The 18,441-nt window shown below is 55.9% G+C and overlaps 1 protein-coding gene and 1 pseudogene across 1 annotated transcript in view; both read right to left on the bottom strand.

Moving 5' to 3' along the window:
• Positions 1 to 18,441, bottom strand: part of LOC133361354 (zinc finger protein 709-like) — a 139,798-nt pseudogene that overhangs the window by 56,835 nt on the left and 64,522 nt on the right.
• The window catches only part of LOC133361283 (dynein axonemal assembly factor 1-like), a 13,466-nt gene continuing 3,666 nt past the window's right edge, over positions 8,642 to 18,441 (bottom strand). The window contains 6 exon segments of the mRNA XM_061580208.1: positions 8,642 to 9,739; positions 11,261 to 11,332; positions 11,802 to 12,230; positions 12,522 to 12,688; positions 15,611 to 15,732; positions 17,921 to 18,087. Coding sequence (XP_061436192.1) covers positions 11,803 to 12,230; positions 12,522 to 12,688; positions 15,611 to 15,732; positions 17,921 to 18,087 — 884 coding nt within the window. The 3' untranslated portion in view covers positions 8,642 to 9,739; positions 11,261 to 11,332; position 11,802.

The raw sequence follows: 18,441 nt of genomic DNA, 5'->3' as shown, positions 1-18,441 counted from the left end.
GGACCGGGGGATGACGTCACCTCCCAGAAAGTTCTAGAAGGGAGGCGGGGGACCGGGGGGTGACGTCACCTCCCAGAAAGTTCTAGAAGGGAGGCGGGGGCCCGGGGGGAGACGTCACCTCCCAGAAAGTTCTAGAAGGGAGGCGGGGACCGGGGGAGACGTCACCTCCCAGAAAGTTCTAGAAGGGAGGCGGGGGACCGGGGGGACGTCACCTCCCAGAAAGTTCTAGAAGGGAGGCGGGGACCGGGGGTGACGTCACCTCCCAGAAAGTTCTAGAAGGGAGGCGGGGACCGGGGGGTGACGTCACCTCCCAGAAAGTTCTAGAAGGGAGGCGGGGATCGGGGGTGACGTCACCTCCCAGAAAGTTCTAGAAGGGAGGCGGGGACCGGGGGTGACGTCACCTCCCAGAAAGTTCTAGAAGGGAGGCGGGGACCGGGGGGTGACGTCACCTCCCAGAAAGTTCTAGAAGGGAGGCGGGGACCGGGGGATGACGTCACCTACCAGAAAGTTCTAGAAGGGAGGCGGGGGACCGGGGGTGACGTCACCTCCCAGAAAGTTCTAGAAGAGAGGCGGGAGGCGGGGACCGGGGGTGACGTCACCTCCCAGAAAGTTCTAGAAGGGAGGCAGGGGACCGGGGGTGACATCACCTCCCAGAAAGTTCTAGAAGGGAGGCGGGAGGCGGGGACCGGGGGTGACGTCACCTCCCAGAAAGTTCTAGAAGGGAGGCGGGGACCGGGGGATGACGTCACCTCCCAGAAAGTTCTAGAGGGAGGCGGGGGACCGGGGGTGACGTCACCTCCCAGAAAGTTCTATTAGGGAGGCGGGGACCGGGGGGTGACGTCACCTCCCAGAAAGTTCTAGAAAGGAGGCGGGGATCGGGGGTGACGTCACCTCCCAGAAAGTTCTAGAAGGGAGGCGGGGACCGGGGGTGACGTCACCTCCCAGAAAGTTCTAGAAGGGAGGCAGGGACCGGGGTGACATCACCTCCCAGAAAGTTCTAGAAGGGAGGCGGGGACCGGAAGGTGACGTCACCTCCCAGAAAGTTCTAGAAGGGAGGCGGGGACCGGGGGATGACGTCACCTCCCAGAAAGTTCTAGAAGGGAGGCGGGGACCGGGGGATGACATCACCTCCCAGAAAGTTCTAGAAGGGAGGCGGGGGACCAGGGGGTGACGTCACCTCCCAGAAAGTTCTAGAAGGGAGGCGGGGGACCGGGAGGTGACGTCACCTCCCAGAAAGTTCTAGAAGGGAGGCGGGACCGGGGGTGACGTCACCTCCCAGAAAGTTCTAGAAGGGAGGCGGGGGACCGGGGGTGACGTCACCTCCCAGAAAGTTCTAGAAGGGAGGCGGGGACCGGGGGTGACGTCACCTCCCAGAAAGTTCTAGAAGGGAGGCGGGACCGGGGTGACGTCACCTCCCAGAAAGTTCTAGAAGGGAGGCGGGGATCGGGGTGACGTCACCTCCCAGAAAGTTCTAGAAGGGAGGCGGGGACCGGGGGTGACGTCACCTCCAGAAAGTTCTAGAAGGGAGGCGGGGACCGGGGGTGACGTCACCTCCCAGAAGTTCTAGAAGGGAGGCGGGGACCGGGGGATGACGTCACCTACCAGAAAGTTCTAGAAGGGAGGCGGGGACCGGGGGTGACGTCACCTCCCAGAAAGTTCTAGAAGAGAGGCGGGAGGCGGGGACCGGGGGTGACGTCACCTCCCAGAAGTTCTAGAAGGAGCAGGGGACCGGGGGTGACATCACCTCCCAAAAGTTCTAGAAGGGAGCGGGAGCGGGGACCGGGGGGTCGTCACCTCCCAGAAAGTTCTAGAAGGGAGGCGGGACCGGGGATGACGTCACCTCCCAGAAAGTTCTAGAAGGGAGGCGGGGACCGGGGGTGACGTCACCTCCCAGAAAGTTCTAGAAAGGAGGCGGGGACCGGGGGGTGACGTCACCTCCCAGAAAGTTCTAGAAAGGAGGCGGGGATCGGGGGTGACGTCACCTCCCAGAAAGTTCTAGAAGGGAGGCGGGGACCGGGGTGACGTCACCTCCCAGAAAGTTCTAGAAGGGAGCGGGGACCGGGGGGTGACGTCACCTCCAGAAAGTTCTAGAAGGGAGGCGGGGACCGGGGGGTGACGTCACCTCCCAGAAAGTGCTAGAAGGGAGGCGGGGACCGGGGGTGACGTCACCTCCCAGAAAGTTCTAGAAGGGAGGCGGGACCGGGGGTGGTGACGTCAACCTCCCAGAAAGTTCTAGAAGGGAGGCGGGGACCGGAAGGTGACGTCACCTCCCAGAAAGTCTAGAAGGGAGGCGGGGACCGGGGGATGACGTCACCTCCCAGAAAGTTCTAGAAGGGAGGCGGGGACCGGGGGATGTACGTCACCTCCCAAAAGTTCTAGAAGGGAGGCGGGGACCGGGGGTGACGTCACCTCCCAGAAGTTCTAGAAGGGAGGGGCGGGGGGACCGGGAGGTGACGTCACCTCCCAGAAAGTTCTAGAAGGGAGGCGGGGACCGGTGGTGACGTCACCTCCCAGAAGTTTAGAAGTGGAGGCGGGGGAACCGGGGGGTGACGTCACCTCCCAGAAAGTTCTAGAGGGAGGCGGGGGACCGGGGTGACGTCACCTCCCAGAAAGTTCTGAAGGGAGGCGGGGACCGGGGGGTGACGTCACCTCCCAGAAAGTTTCTAGAAGGGAGGCGGTGATCGGGGGTGACGTCACCTCCCAGAAAGTTCTAGAAGGGAGGCGGGGACCGGGTGACGTCACCTCCCAGAAAGTTCTAGAAGGGAGGCCGGGACCGGGGGTGACGTCACCTCCCAGAAAGTTCTAGAAGGGAGGCGGGGACCGGGGGGGATGACGTCACCTACCAGAAAGTTCTAGAAGGGAGGCGGGGACCGCGGGGGTGACGTCACCTCCCAGAAAGTTCTAGAAGAGAGGCGGGAGGCGGGGACCGGGGGGTGACCGTCACCTCCCAGAAAGTTCTAGAAGGGAGGCAGGGGACCGGGGGTGACATCACCTCCCAGAAAGTTCTAGAAGGGAGGCGGGAGGCGGGGACCGGGGGGTGACGTCACCTCCAGAAGTTCTAGAGGGAGGCGGGGACCGGGGGATGACGTCACTCCCGAAAGTTCTAGAAGGGAGGCGGGGGACCGGGGGGTGACGTCACCTCCCAGAAAGTTCTATTAGGGAGGCGGGGACCGGGGGGTGACGTTCACCTCCCAGAAAGTCTAGAAAGGAGGCGGGGATCGGGGGTGGGTGACGTCACCTCCCAGAAAGTTCTAGAAGGGAGGCGGGGACCGGGGGTGACGTCACCTCCCAGAAGTTTCTAGAAGGGAGGCAGGGGACCGGGGGTGACATCACCTCCCAGAAAGTTCTAGAAGGGAGGCGGGGACCGGAAGGTGACGTCACCTCCCAGAAAGTTCTAGAAGGGAGGCGGGGGACCCGGGGGATGACGTCACCTCCCAGAAAGTTCTAGAAGGGAGGCGGGGACCGGGGGGATGACATCACCTCCCAGAAAGTTCTAGAAGGGAGGCGGGGGACCAGGGGTGACGTCACCTCCCAGAAAGTTCTAGAAGGGAGGCGGGGGACCGGGAGGTGACGTCACCTCCCAGAAAGTTCTAGAAGGGAGGCGGGGACCGGGGGTGACGTCACCTCCCAGAAAGTTCTAGAAGGGAGGCGGGGGACCGGGGGGTGACGTCACCTCCCAGAAAGTTCTAGAAGGGAGGCGGGGACCGGGGGTGACGTCACCTCCCAGAAAGTTCTAGAAGGGAGGCGGGGACCGGGGGGTGACGTCACCTCCCAGAAAGTTCTAGAAGGGAGGCGGGGATCGGGGGTGACGTCACCTCCCAGAAAGTTCTAGAAGGGAGGCGGGGACCGGGGGTGACGTCACCTCCCAGAAAGTTCTAGAAGGGAGGTGGGGACCGGGGGGTGACGTCACCTCCCAGAAAGTTCTAGAAGGGAGGCGGGGACCGGGGGGATGACGTCACCTACCAGAAAGTTCTAGAAGGGAGGCGGGGGGCCGGGGGGTGACGTCACCTCCCAGAAAGTTCTAGAAGAGAGGCGGGAGGCGGGGACCGGGGGTGACGTCACCTCCCAGAAAGTTCTAGAAGGGAGGCAGGGGACCGGGGGGTGACATCACCTCCCAGAAAGTTCTAGAAGGAGGCGGGAGGCGGGGACCGGGGGGTGACGTCACCTCCCAGAAAGTTCTAGAAGGGAGGCGGGGACCGGGGGATGACGTCACCTCCCAGAAAGTTCTAGAAGGGAGGCGGGGGACCGGGGGGTGACGTCACCTCCCCAGAAAGTTCTAGAAAGGAGGCGGGGGACCGGGGGGTGACGTCACCTCCCAGAAAGTTCTAGAAAGGAGGCGGGGATCGGGGGTGACGTCACCTCCCAGAAAGTTCTAGAAGGGAGGCGGGGACCGGGGGTGACGTCACCTCCCAGAAAGTTCTAGAAGGGAGGCGGGGACCGGGGGGGGACGTCACCTCCCAGAAAGTTCTAGAAGGGAGGCGGGGGACCGGGGGGTGACGTCACCTCCCAGAAAGTTCTAGAAGGGAGGCGGGGACCGGGGTGACGTCACCTCCCAGAAAGTTCTAGAAGGGAGGCGGGGACCGGGGGGTGACGGTCACCTCCCAGAAAGTTCTAGAAGTGGAGGCGGGGATCGGAGGTGACGTCACCTCCCAGAAAGTTCTTGAAGGGAGGCGGAGCTGGGGGTGACGTCACCTCCCCAGGAAAGTTCTAGAAGGGAGGCGAGGACCGAGGTTGACGTCACCTCCCCAGAAAGTTCTAGAAGGGAGGCGGGGGACCGGGGGATGACGTCACCTCCCAGAAAGTTCTAGAAGGGAGGCGGGGGACCGGGGGGTGACGTCACCCTCCAGAAAGTTCTAGAAGGGAGGCGGGGACCGGGGGTGACGTCACCTCCCAGAACAATTCTAGAAGGGAGCAGGGGACCGGGTTGTGACATCACCTCCAGAAAGTTCTAGAAGGAGGCGGGAGGCGGGGACCGGGGGGGTGACTCACCTCCCAGAAGTTCTAGAAGGGAGGCGGGGGACCGGGGATGACGTCACCTCCCAGAAAGTTCTAGAAGGGAGGCGGGGGACCGGGGGGTGACGTCACCTCCCAGAAAGTTCTAGAAGGGAGGCGGGGACCGGGGGTGACGTCACCTCCCAGAAAGTTCTAGAAGGGAGGCAGGGGACCGGGGGTGACATCACCTCCCAGAAAGTTCTAGAAGGGAGGCGGGGACCGGAAGGTGACGTCACCTCCCAGAAAGTTCTAGAAGGGAGGCGGGGGACCGGGGGATGACGTCACCTCCCAGAAAGTTCTAGAAGGGAGGCGGGGACCGCGGGATGACGTCACCTCCCAGAAAGTTCTAGAAGGGAGGCGGGGGACCGGGGGGTGACGTCACCTCCCAGAAAGTTCTAGAAGGGAGGCGGGGGACCGGGAGGTGACGTCACCTCCCAGAAAGTTCTAGAAGGGAGGCGGGGGACCGGGGGGTGACGTCACCTCCCAGAAAGTTCTAGAAGGGAGGCGGGGACCGGGGGTGACGTCACCTCCCAGAAAGTTCTAGAAGGGAGGCGGGGACCGGGGGGTGACGTCACCTCCCAGAAGTTCTAGAAGGGAGGCGGGGGACCGGGGATGACGTCACCTCCCAGAAAGTTCTAGAAGGGAGGCGGGGGACCGGGGGGTGACGTCACCTCCCAGAAAGTTCTAGAAGAAAGGCGGGGGACCGGGGGGTGACGTCACCTCCCAGAAAGTTCTAGAAGGGAGGCGGGGACCGGGGGTGACGTCACCTCCCAGAAAGTTCTAGAAGGGAGGCGAGGACCGAGGGTGACGTCACCTCCCAGAAAGTTCTAGAAGGGAGGCGGGGACCGGGGGATGACGTCACCTCCCAGAAAGTTCTAGAAGGGAGGCGGGGGACCGGGGGGTGACGTCACCTCCCAGAAAATTCTAGAAGGGAGGCGGGGACCGGGGGTGACGTCACCTACCAGAAAGTTCTAGAAGGGAGGCAGGGGACCGGGGTTGACATCACCTCCCAGAAAGTTCTAGAAGGGAGGCGGGAGGCGGGGACCGGGGGGTGACGTCACCTCCCAGAAAGTTCTAGAAGGGAGGCGGGGACCGGGGGATGACGTCACCTCCCAGAAAGTTCTAGAAGGGAGGCGGGGGACCGGGGGGTGACGTCACCTCCCAGAAAGTTCTAGAAGGGAGGCGGGGACCGGGGGTGACGTCACCTCCCAGAAAGTTCTAGAAGGGAGGCAGGGGACCGGGGGTGACATCACCTCCCAGAAAGTTCTAGAAGGGAGGCGGGGACCGGGGGGTGACGTCACCTCCCAGAAAGTTCTAGAAGGAAGGCGGGGACCGGGGGATGACGTCACCTCCCAGAAAGTTCTAGAAGGGAGGCGGGGACCGGGGGATGACGTCACCTCCCAGAAAGTTCTAGAAGGGAGGCGGGGGACCGGGGGGTGACGTCACCTCCCAGAAAGTTCTAGAAGGGAGGCGGGGGACCGGGAGGTGACGTCACCTCCCAGAAAGTTCTAGAAGGGAGGCGGGGACCGGGGGTGACGTCACCTCCCAGAAAGTTCTAGAAGGGAGGCGGGGACCGGGGGTGACGTCACCTCCCAAAAAGTTCTAGAAAGGAGGCGGGGACCGGGGCGGAGCAAGCCACGGACCGGTACAGAAGCCGGACCTCTCAAGGGTCCGGCTCAGTCACCTCCAAGCCGATAGACCGAAGACCTGGGCTGAGGTTAGGACCCTGAACCCCAAGCTCATCCGTTTCATTGCTTTCATGGCTTTATTTTGAAAAGTTTTTCGGTTTAACCATGTTTGTTTGTTGTAGTACAGAGTTAGACTGATGGCCTTAATCTAAGTTGTCTTGTGGTTGTTGTTGGTTGTTTGACGTGCATCCTGAGGTGTGGACTCGAGTCATGTGACTTGGACTCGAGTCAGACTCGAGTCATGAATTTGATGACTTCAGACTCGACTTGGACTTGCATAACAATGACTTTGTCCCACCTCTGAGGTGTGGACTCGAGTCATGTGACTTGGACTCGAGTCAGACTCGAGTCATGAATTTGATGACTTCAGACTCGACTTGGACTTGCATAACAATGACTTTGTCCCACCTCTGCGTGCATCCCACTGGGATTTTTGCACACAGCGTTGGTGTACGGTGATTTTTTTTATGCAATGTTTTGCTGTCTTTTCTTGTATTTCTGTTTGCACTCAGTCACATATTCACGTTAAGATGTTTTTTGTTCATGTTTTTGTTTGTTGCGGTTGCACCCGATTCAAGAGCCGAATGGCTCACAGGGCTATATACCTAATATATGAACTTGAACTTGAAGGGCCGGAGCTGAGTGAGGCCGGTGGTCAGGACCCGAAGCCCCCGGCACGGTCGGCTCAGCGTAGCCTCCTCCCCAAGCGCCCAGGCGGAGGGCGGAAGGTAAACGGGGTTCAATCTCGAGTCGAAGTTCTCGTGACTGCAGGGATCCGTACTCTTTGGTGCTTTCGGTAAAATCCACGTGGGTAGATAAATAACAAGTGGCCATCTAGGTAAGAGAGGCGGGGAGGAGCTTCTTGTTAAAGCAGCCCCCTTTTGCCCACTTCAGCAAGGACAAGGGCTTAAAATGACTTTTACACTTTAACATTTTATCTACAAAATTACACCTTGCCATATTTACAACAACGTTACCCTATTTGTATTTTTGTATTTTAGGATTGTATATTATGGCTAGTTTACATTTTATATTGTATACTTATTCAAAATTTGACATACTTTACCCCCTGAGTATTAGTTAGACTATTGTAATTTTAGTATAGTTAGACTGTATACCACTTATTTACGTTTTAAGATTCGTACATGTTGAATGTATGCACCTTCCTGCCATAGTAAATTCCTTGTCTGTGCAAACTTTCATGGCCAATGAAACCCTTTCTGATTCTGGTTTCTTGCTGTGGTTGTCCCAGCTGATGACGGACTGCTTGTGTTGCGCCCGAAACGTCGTGATTTATTTGATATTTTATACCCACGTGGACTTTACCCAAGGAGTTTGTTAACGGGTTCACCAGTGCTCGGGCCCGTTACCTCGCCAGGTAGCGGGTAAAGGGGCCGCTCTACCCCGTTGTGTTAGGGACACCGTACAAGAGCCAAATAAACATCGCGTTGCCTCGCAACAAGTTGTCCGTCAATGTCTACCCAGCACAACTGCATGCCTACACAGGGTGGTTTACTGTGGGCAGCCAATAATGTGTGTTGCGAGTTTTGTACCCGAAAAAGGGCCGAATGTGTACGTGTAATGTTGTAGGTTGCATTCTATTATCAAGCCTGCAGGGACCACACATCATGCTCGTGGTAGAATACGTGAAACGAACATTGTTTTATGATGCACACATTACTCGTCGGTTCTTTCGGTAGAGTTACGTAGAAAGATAACATAATGAATTAAATAATAGCACACGACGTTTCGATTGCAACACCAGCAATCATCAGGTACAAATGAAATAGAAAACAAACCTAGTAAATAATATTATTAAAAATATATATTATAAAAAAGGTGTCAGTTTTGTTGCCAGATAAAAGGGTAAAAAAACAATTATCATATTTTGCTACTGGCAAATGAGGTTCCAATGGTGCAAACCTAGTAAAGTTATAAATATAACGCAATACAACACACAGAGTCGGCTAACATAACAGTCAATAACACCTCACCTGGTTGATTAATGTTCCTACAAAGATTGCTAAATTTGAGAGAAAGACAGAACACAGACACGGAGACACACAGACAGACACACAAGCAGAGAGAGATAACACAGAGACACACACAGAGAGAGACACACAACATAGACACACAGAGAGAGACACACAACATAGACACACAGACACACAGAGAGAGAGACACACAACACAGACACACAGACACACAGAGAGAGACAAAACGAAACATGGGTTCCTTCTCCCTGTTTAATGTTGATATTCATGGCTCACAGACTGTTGCTGCTGCTGCTGCAGACGACGAATCCATCCTGAGCATCAGTCCCTGAGGCCCAGGTCTCGTTCCATACACACACAAACTCCACACTGGGCTCACACCGACGGATATCAGCTTCATGTAATACTGGTTGATCACAACTCAGTTTAAACTGGTGTCACAGTTTAATTATATTTAAACCCATAAAACACGTACATCATAGGTCTCACGTTAAACTGGCTCACGGCTTTCTCAGAGTGAGCCGATCTAACACGGTGAGCCGGTCTAACACGACTCTCAGTGTGAGCCGGTCTAACACGGTGAGCCGGTCTAACACGGTGAGCCGGTCTAACACGGTGAGCCGGTCTAACACGGTGAGCCGGTCTAACACGGTGAGCCGGTCTAACACGGCCCTCAGTTTTCTTGGTTCTTTCGGTAAAGTCAGGTAGAATGGAAATAATAAAAGAATAAAAATAAAACATTATAAAATAATTCTCACGACGTTTCGGCCACAACAGCTGAAGAACAGGTCTGTCGAGAAGACAGCGTCTGAAGACTCTGTCTTCAACCAAGAAGATGAATCCCTGCAGTCACGAAAGCTTTAAATCGAAATTGAACGGCCCTCAGTGTCGTCTGGTTTACGACGGCCCAAGGGAGGCGAGCAGGCCCTGGGCAGGCATGGACGAGATCTCCTCGATGAGCGGCCGCTTCACCACGCCCCGGCACGACGCGCCACGCTCCCCAGCGACCCCAGGGGCCCTGCCGGCCCCGATGGCTGCTGGGCTTTGCCAGGGGAACAGCACCTCCTGTGAGAAGGCAGCGGCAAGCAGAGGTTAAGTGGTAAAAAATTAACCCGTAAAAACAAAGTTTTTCACTATAAATCCTTTACATGCGTGGCGGCCAGAGTCCTCTCGTCCTCTGGCTTGAGATGGCTGCCACCTATGGGTCAGATGATTGCCTGCCACCATTAAGCAATTGGTAATTAAAAATAATTTTTCTCCTAAAAAGTGAAAAATTTTGGAAAAAAGTTTTCGCGAAAATTAATTGTCACGCACAACGAGTCTGTGTGCAAAATTTTAGCTCAATTGGATCACGGGAAGTGGGTTAAAAACGGCCGAAAGATTTGCACGGCCGTAAGCGCGCAAGCAAGCACGCAAGTGAACTTAATATAAAGGATTTAAAAATCACCCTCGGCACAAAGCGGAGCGTACCGGGTTACGTGTTTTCTTGGCAAACGGGAGAAGTTGAACCCTTCATAAATCAATCTTAAACGGAACACGAAGACCAAGACCCCCTGTGTGGCCTTCACCATTGGCGAACGGACAGAGATACACAGAGATACGTAGAGTGAGGGAAAAAAAGTATTTGATCCCCTGCTCATTTTGTACGTTTGCCCACTGACAAAGAAATGATCAGTCTATAATTTTGATGGTAGGTTTATTTGAACAGTGAGAGACAGAATAACAACAACAAAATCCAGAAAAACGTATGTCAAAAATGTTATAAATTGATTTCCATTTTTAAATAAGTATTTGACCCCCTCTCAATCAGAAAGATTAGGAGCACACTCTTAAAGAGTGTGCTCCTAATCTCAGTCTGTATAAAAGACCTACCATTAAAATTATAGACTGATCATTTCTTCGTCAGTGGGCAAACGTACAAAATCAGCAGGGGATCAAATACTTTTTTCCCTCGCTGTATAATTCTGCTTTGGACTTTGCCAGAGAGAGCTGGCTGACTGGATGTGACGCCAGCCTCACGATCTGGAAGAGGATTGCAAGGCACGATGTTTCCCAGGATCTCTCTCGAATCTACGACCACCGGCGTGCTTGCTCTAGGAGCACCGCTGTTGTCCCAGGGACAGAGGTCGCAAACGGGTTTTGATTCCTTACCCGTACCCGGCCGCACCAGGGTCGCAAACGGGTACCCGGCCGTACCCGTACCCGGCCGTACCCGTACCCGGCCCGTACCCGGCCGGGTACGGGTAGGGTACGGGTATCGGGTACCTGATTGCGACCTCTGGGATGAAGCCATGTTGCAGGCGCGGGTGGGTTGATTCTCGGAACTTGAATTGTGAGAAGAGACAAGACGTTGGGAAATGAGTGACAAACGGTGACTCACCAGTGACTCACGGCCTACCCGTACCCGGCCGCACCAGGGTCGCAAACAGGTACCCGTACCTGTACCCGGCCGGGTACGGGTAGCCGGGTATCGGGTAGGGTACGGGTATCGGGTACCCGGTTGCGACCTCTGACGTACATACACACACACAACGAGGCTGAGATTGTGGGAGCTGAGAAGTGAAGGAGTGAGCGGTCGTGGCTCACCCCGGGGTGCTGAGAGGCCGGGTCCCACAGTTCCTCACCACAGACCGGCGCCTCCTCCAGGTCGGGCAAGTCCTGTGCGCACAACAAAGGGCAAAGATCCCCGTGTAGCCTTTAACAGACTGCAGGGGCAAGTGCTGTTGGCGAGTAGCACCTACGAAGGCCGCCACGGCACACGAGGGGGTGGGTGGCTAGCACCACGCCCGGTCACCGCCAGTGGCGATATTTACACACCGCGTAAATTGAGGCTGAGTCGACCTAGGGGAGGCTCAAGACCGGTTCAGAAAATCCTCACCGGTGTTGGCCGTGAGCGGGAATCGAACTCGGGCCACCGGGTTCGTAGCGCAGTGTAGCGCTAGTAACTACACTACTCCTTTGGGCACAAACAACAACAACAACAAGCGCCTTTCACCACTAAGTGGTGGTGACGTCACCACGGTGCTTCTCTCACCTCACTCACCTCACTCATCTCACCTCACTCACCTCACTCACCTCACACTCATCACTCTCACCTCACTACCTCACTCACACTCTTCTCACTCACGTCAAGGCTGATGTTTCTGCTGGTGTCGTCCCGCGCTGCCACCATCCTCCACCTCCTGCACGCGGCTGCTGCTCCTGCCGCTACTGCTGCTGCTGCTGCCGCCCGGCCTCACCGCACCTCCCGGCCCAGTCCCATCGGGACGGCGGTCCAACTGTGGCTCACCAACCTCACCACCCTCACCACCCTCACCGCTCTCACCACCCTCACCGCCCTCACCGCTCTCACCACCCTCACCGCCCTCACCACCATCAACACCCTCACCACCCTCACCACCATCAACACCCTCACCACCCTCACCACCATCAACACCCTCATGACCCTCACCGCCCTCACCACCCTCACCACCCTCACCGCCCTCACCGCCTTCACCGCCCTCATCACCGCCCCCACCGCAGGCGCCGCCACCGCCGGTCTGCTTGCCACTGGCCCCTGGAGGGTGAAGGGAGGGCAGTGACGTCAGCCTCACCACCCTCACCACCCTCACCACCCACGCCGACCGGCACAGACCGTGCTGGGCTCGCTGGTGAGCTGCGTGTTGTGGAAGCCGGGAGTGTGGTGGTGGTGGTGGCGGTGGTGGTGTTGGTGTTGTTGTTGTTGAAGCTGAGAGTGTGGTGGTGGTGGTGATGGTGGTGGCGGTGGTGGCGGTGGTGGTGGTGGCGGTGGTGATGGTGGTGGTGGTGATGGTGTTGGTGTTGTTGTTGTTGAAGCGAGGTTCGCCACCTGTGGTGGAGGAGCTGTCACCGTCGGCCCGGACTCTCCGCCCCGAGCGCCGCTGCCCCAGCGCCGCGGTGGCCTCCTGCAGGCGCCGGCGCTCCCGCGTCTCCCACGCGGCGCGCTCCGCACGCTCCGCCGCCCGGCCCCCCCGTGCCCAGGCCTCGGCACACGCCCTGAGACGGGGGCGGGGGGGGGGTGATGGGCACCGTTCAATAACGAAGACGAAGGCTCCCTGCGTGGCCTTGACGAACCGTTGCTGTCACGGCGAGAAGCGGCGCTCGTGAAGGCTGGAACGAGGGGGGTGACACCACTGGTGGCGGGCATCGGCAAGTCCAGCCAGCTCCACGTCCCTCCTGTGCCGCATCAGCTCTGTCTCTGCTCCAGCCCGTGCCGCTCACTCGCCCACTCACCCACCCACTCACCCACTCACTCACCCACCCACCCACTCACTCACCCACTCACCCACCCACTCACTCACCCACCCACTCATTCACACACTCACTCACTCACCCACCCAATCACTCACTCACTCACTCACCCACTCACTCACTCACTCACTCACCCACCCACCCACACACTCACCCACTCACCTACCCACACACTTACCCACTCACCCACTCACTCACTCACACATTCACCCACTCGCTTACTCACACACTCGCTTACTCACACACTTACCCACTCACTCACACACCCACTCACTCACACACTTGTCTCGGGTGTGGACCAATCAACTTCAAGGACAGTGCATGTCATTATCATCATCAGAGTTGTTTCTTTGTGTTTGCATTTTGACTGCTTGTGTTGTGGTTATTGCAAACATGATGCCTTGATTTTTATTTTACTTTTATTAATTTTAATTTTAATTTTTCACCTACGTGACTTTACCGAAAAAACCTAAGAATATTGTATAAAGGTGTCAGTTTTTGTACCAGTTGAAAGGGTAAAAACCTACTACTATATTTTGCCACTGGTAAAGGAGATGCCTCAGAGTGGTTTTCACGACGTTTCACTGCTTGTGTTTTAAGCCTCGAGGGGAAGGGTGTTAAGTCTGGCTCCGTCCAAAAGGAGTTTTCTCTTTCCAGGAGGCGTCACGGATGAGTCGTTGTTGGCTCTAGATTTGAGGCTTTCGTGACTGCAAGGATTCATACTCTTTGTGTTTTTTTCAGTGAAGTCACCATGACCACACGTCAGCGTTCATCTTGCACATTTCTAATTTGCCCCACCCGGCAGCATAACAAAAGGCTGCTTAATCTTAGCTTCCTTATCTACTTACGCCCCCTGCATCACAAAGCTTCAGTTTGAACTCCATGCGTTGCCTCACAGCGCCCTCCCTGTTCCTCACATCGTTGCCTCCCAGTCCACAGCCCACACACTCACCATGACCCCCCCCTCCCTCCATCCCCCGTGACTATGTAACTCCTCGTCACAACCATCTCTTAGACATTCTAGATTTGAAGCTTTCGTGACTGCAAGGATTCATATTCTTAGGTTTTTTCGGTAAAGTCACGTAGGTAAAAAATTAAAAAAGTTAAAAATAATTTTATTTTATTAATTTTAATTTTTAACCTACGTGACTTTACCGAAAAAACCTAAGAAAATCTCTTAGACACCCTGAAGAGGTTGTGCTTTCGCTGCGTCGTCCTCACCTGAAGAAGGACGCTTGTGGTTGTTGTTGTTGTTTGACTTGCATCCCACTGGGATGTTTGCACACAGCGTTGGTGTACGGTGCTTGTTCTGCAATATTTTGCTGTCTTTTCTTGGATTTTCTGTTTGCACTTAGTCACATAGTCACTTTAAGATGTTTTCTTGTTCATGTTTTTGTTTTTTTGTTTGTTGCGGTTGCACCCGATTCAAGAGCCGAATGGCTCACAGGGCTATACATAATACATGAAACTTTAAACTAAAATTGAACTTGAAACTTGTGTTGCGCCCAAAACGTCGTGATTTAATTTAGTTGTTTTCATTTTTCAATTTAAAGCTTTCGTGACTGCAGGGATTCATCTTCTTGGTTCTTTCGGTAAAGTCACGTAGAAGGGAAATAATAAAATAATAAAAATAAACATAATACAATAATTCTCACGACGTTTCGGCCACAACGCAAGCAGCCGTCCTCAGGTGGAGAACAGGTCTGTCCATTCAGACGCTGTCTTTCCGACAGACCTGTTCTTCACCTGAGGACGGCTGCTTGCGTTGTGGTCGAAACGTCGTGAGAATTATTTAATTATGTTTTATTTTTATTATTTTATTATTTCCCTTCTACGTGACTTTACCGAAAGAACCAAGAAGTTAGTTGTTTTCACTTATTTGATTAGATTTTTTTACCGACGTGACTTCACCGAAAAAAAAAAACAAAGAGTATGGATCGTTGATAATTGGTTTGTTACCCTTCTATCTGGCAACAAAACTGACACCTTTTTTACAAGGAGTCATGTTTGCATAGACCACAATACCTTTTGGCGTCATCTGGTCCAACACCATGTGAGACTAGGCTCTAAGGAAAGCTGTCTCGGGTGTGGACCAATCAACTTCAAGGACAGTGCATACATTATCAGAGTTATGTTTTTTGTTTGCATTATGACCGCAGGTATTGTGGTCTATGTAAACATGACTCCTTGTAAAAAAGGTGTCAGTTTTGTTGCCAGATAGAAGGGTAACAAACCAATTATCATATTTTTACTGACAAATGAGGTTCCAATGGTGTAAATGCTTACCCCGAGCTCTCATACTCTGATGGTGCATTGTCTTTGAGTTGTGCGCCTTTTGGCGTCATCTGGTCCAACCCATGTGATCCTAGGCTCTAAGGAAAGCTGTCTCGGGTGTGGACCAATCAACTTCAAGGACAGTGCATACATTATCAGAGTAATGTTTTTTGTTTGCATTACGGCTGCAGGTATTGTGGTCTATGCAAACATGACTCCTTGTAAAAAAGGTGTCAGTTTTGTTGCCAGATAAAAGGGTAAAAAAACAATTATCATATTTTTTACTGGCAAATGAGGTTCCAATGGAGTATGGATCGTTGTTGGCTGCTGTTGTTGTTGCTGTTGTTGTTGTTGTGTTGATCCTGCGCGTGTGGCGGACGTCACGGGCCTCACCTGTCCTTGGGGAACACGGGGCGGTCGTCCAGGAAGGTGAGGTGGGGCAGGCGCACGGTGAGCGTGCGGCGGTAGTCGGGGATGTCCCGCACCACCGCGTTCCCCGTCAGGGTCAGCACGCGCTGCGGGCACAACCACGCGGGGTAACCATGGGGGGTAACCATGGGGGGTAACCACGGGGTAACCGCGGGGGGGTAACCACGGGGGGTAACCGCGGGGGGTAACCATGGGGTAACCGCGGGGGGTAACCGTGGGGGGTAACCACGGGGGGTAACCACAGGGGGTAACCACGGGGGGTAACCACGGGGGGTAACCACGGGGTAACCACGCGGGGTAACCACGGGGGGTAACCGCGGGGTAACCGCTCGGGGTAACCACGGGGTAACCGCGGGGGGTAACCACGGGGTAACCGCGGGGGGTAATCACGGGGTAACCACGGGGTAACCGCAGGGGTAACCGCGGGGGGTAACCGCGGGGGGTAACCGCGGGGGGTAACCACGGGGTAACCACGGGGTAACCGCGGGGGGTAACCGCGGGGTAACCGCGGGGTAACCACGGGGTAACCGCGGGGGGTAACCACGGGGTAACCGCGGGGTAACCGCGGGGGGTAACCACGGGGGGTAACCGCGGGGGGTAACCACGGGGGGTAACCGCGGGCAAGCACAGGCGATAGCACAAGGCCGTGAGCTACCACATTCCAATGTCCACCCCCCATGCGCCCACGTCTCCGTGTCCACGCATCTCCATGTCCTGTGCCCACCGCATCTCTGTTGCCCATTTTGTCCCCGTGTCTCCGTGTGTCCGTGTCCCAGTGTCTGTGTCCCCGTATCTCCACGTCCCCGTGTCCCCGTGACTTGTCCCCGTGTCTCTGCGTGTCCGTGTCCCAGTGTCTGCCTCCCCATATCTCCGTGTCATGGTATCCCCGTGTCTCTATGATTTGCCCCCGTGTCTTTGTGTCTCCGTGTCCCAGTGTCTGTGTCCCCGTATCTCCACGTCCCCGTGTCCCCGTGACTTGTCCCTGTGTCTCTGTGTGTCCGTGTCCCAGTGTCTGCCTCCCCATATCTCCGTGTCATGGTATCCCCGTGTCTCTATGATTTGCCCCCGTGTCTCTGTGTCTCAATGTCCTAGTGTCTGCTTCCCCGTATCTCCAAGTTCCCCTGTCCCCGTATGTCCCCGTGTCTCTGTGTCCCTGTGTCTCTGTGTCTGTGTCGAGCCCCCGTGTCTCTGTGTCCCAGCATTTCTTTATCCCCGTGTCTCTGTGTCTCCGTGTGTCTCTGTGTGTCCATGTGTCCCTGCGTCTCTTGTGTGTCCCAGTGTCCCCATGTGTCCCCACGTCTCTGCGTCCCTGTGTCTCTGTGTCTGTGTCGAGCCCCCGTGTCTCTGTGTCCCAGCATTTCTTCATCCCCACGTCTCTGTGTCTCTGTGTGAACCCGTGTGTCCCTGTGTCCCCACGTTTCTGTGTCTTCATGTGTCCCCACGTCTCTGCGTCCCTGTGTCTCTGTGTCAATGTCGAGCCCCCGTGTCTCTGTGTCCCAGCGTTTCTTTATCCCCGTGTCGCTGTGTCCCAGTGTCTCTGTGTCCCAGTGTCTCTGTGTCCCAGTGTCTCTGTGTCTTTGTCGAGCCCCCCTGTCTCTGTGTCCCAGCGTTTCTTTATCCCCGTGTCTCTGTGTCCCAGTGTCTCTGCGTCCCTGTGTCTCTGTGTCTTTGTCGAGCCCCCGTGTCTCTGTGTCTCAGCGTTTCTTTATCCCCGTGTCTCTGTGTCCCAGTGTCTCTGTGTCCCAGTGTCTCTGTGTCTTTGTCGAGCCCCCCTGTCTCTGTGTCTCAGCGTTTCTTTATCCCCACGTTGCTGTGTCTTCGTGTTTCCCCGTGTCCCAGTGTCCCCGTGTCCCCATGTGTCCCCACGTCTCTGTGTCCCTGTGTCTCTGTGTTCGCGTGTCCCCATGTGTCTGTGTCCCCACGTCTCTGTGTCCCTGGGTCTCTGTATCTGTGTCGAGCCCCCGTGTCTCTGTGTCCCAGCGTTTCTTTATCCCCGTGTCTCTGTGCTTCCGTGTGTCTCTGTGTGTCCATGTGTCCCTGGGTCTCTGTGTTCCCGTGTCCCCATGTGTCCCGACGTCTCCGTGTCCCTGTGTTCTCTGTGTCTTTGTCGAGCCCCCGTGTCTCTGTGTCCCAGCGTTTCTTTATCCCCGTGTCGCTGTGCCTCCGTGTGTCTCTGTGTGTCCCCACGTCCCTGTGTCTCTGTGTCCCCGTGTCCCCATGCGTTCCCACGTCTCCGTGTCCCCGCGTGTCCCCGCTTCTCTGTCCGTGTCTCACCAGGCTGGGCATGGCTGCGAGGATGTCGACGAGCTGCGGGTCGCGGATGAGGTTGTGCGAGAGGTCGAGGACACTGAGGCGGGGGCACGAGGCCAGGGCCCTGATGGAGTCCAGCGACTCCAGGTGGTTGTGGGACACCTGGAGGGTGGTGAGCGCCGGCAGGGACGCTACCACACACAGAGAGAGAGACGGAAACATACACACGCAGCAGTTATACACACAGAGACACACACACGCAGCAGTTATACACACAGAGACACACACAGATACACACACAGAGACACACACAGATACAACAACAACAACAACCGCCATTCGCCACTAAGTGGCGGTGACGTCACCACGATGCTTGTGCCAGGCCAAGTGCACCTTGAGGCCACGTGAAGTGTCGAAAGCCCGCTGGCAGGAGGTCACGGGGCAGACCCAGGTGCCACGGGTCGACTGACCGAGATGACCGAGATAACTGGCTGATGCACCACCTGTGCCCCCTACTGTGCCAACTTGCTGTGCTTTAGCCACCC

Source organism: Lethenteron reissneri, chromosome 72, assembly GCF_015708825.2.
Source record: "Lethenteron reissneri isolate LAM-NWPU_2019-01 chromosome 72, ASM1570882v1, whole genome shotgun sequence".
In the NCBI taxonomy this organism is placed as follows: Eukaryota; Metazoa; Chordata; class Hyperoartia; order Petromyzontiformes; family Petromyzontidae; genus Lethenteron; species Lethenteron reissneri.
Note: the sequence above shows the minus strand (reverse complement) of the source record. Positions and strands in the feature narration are given on the sequence as shown.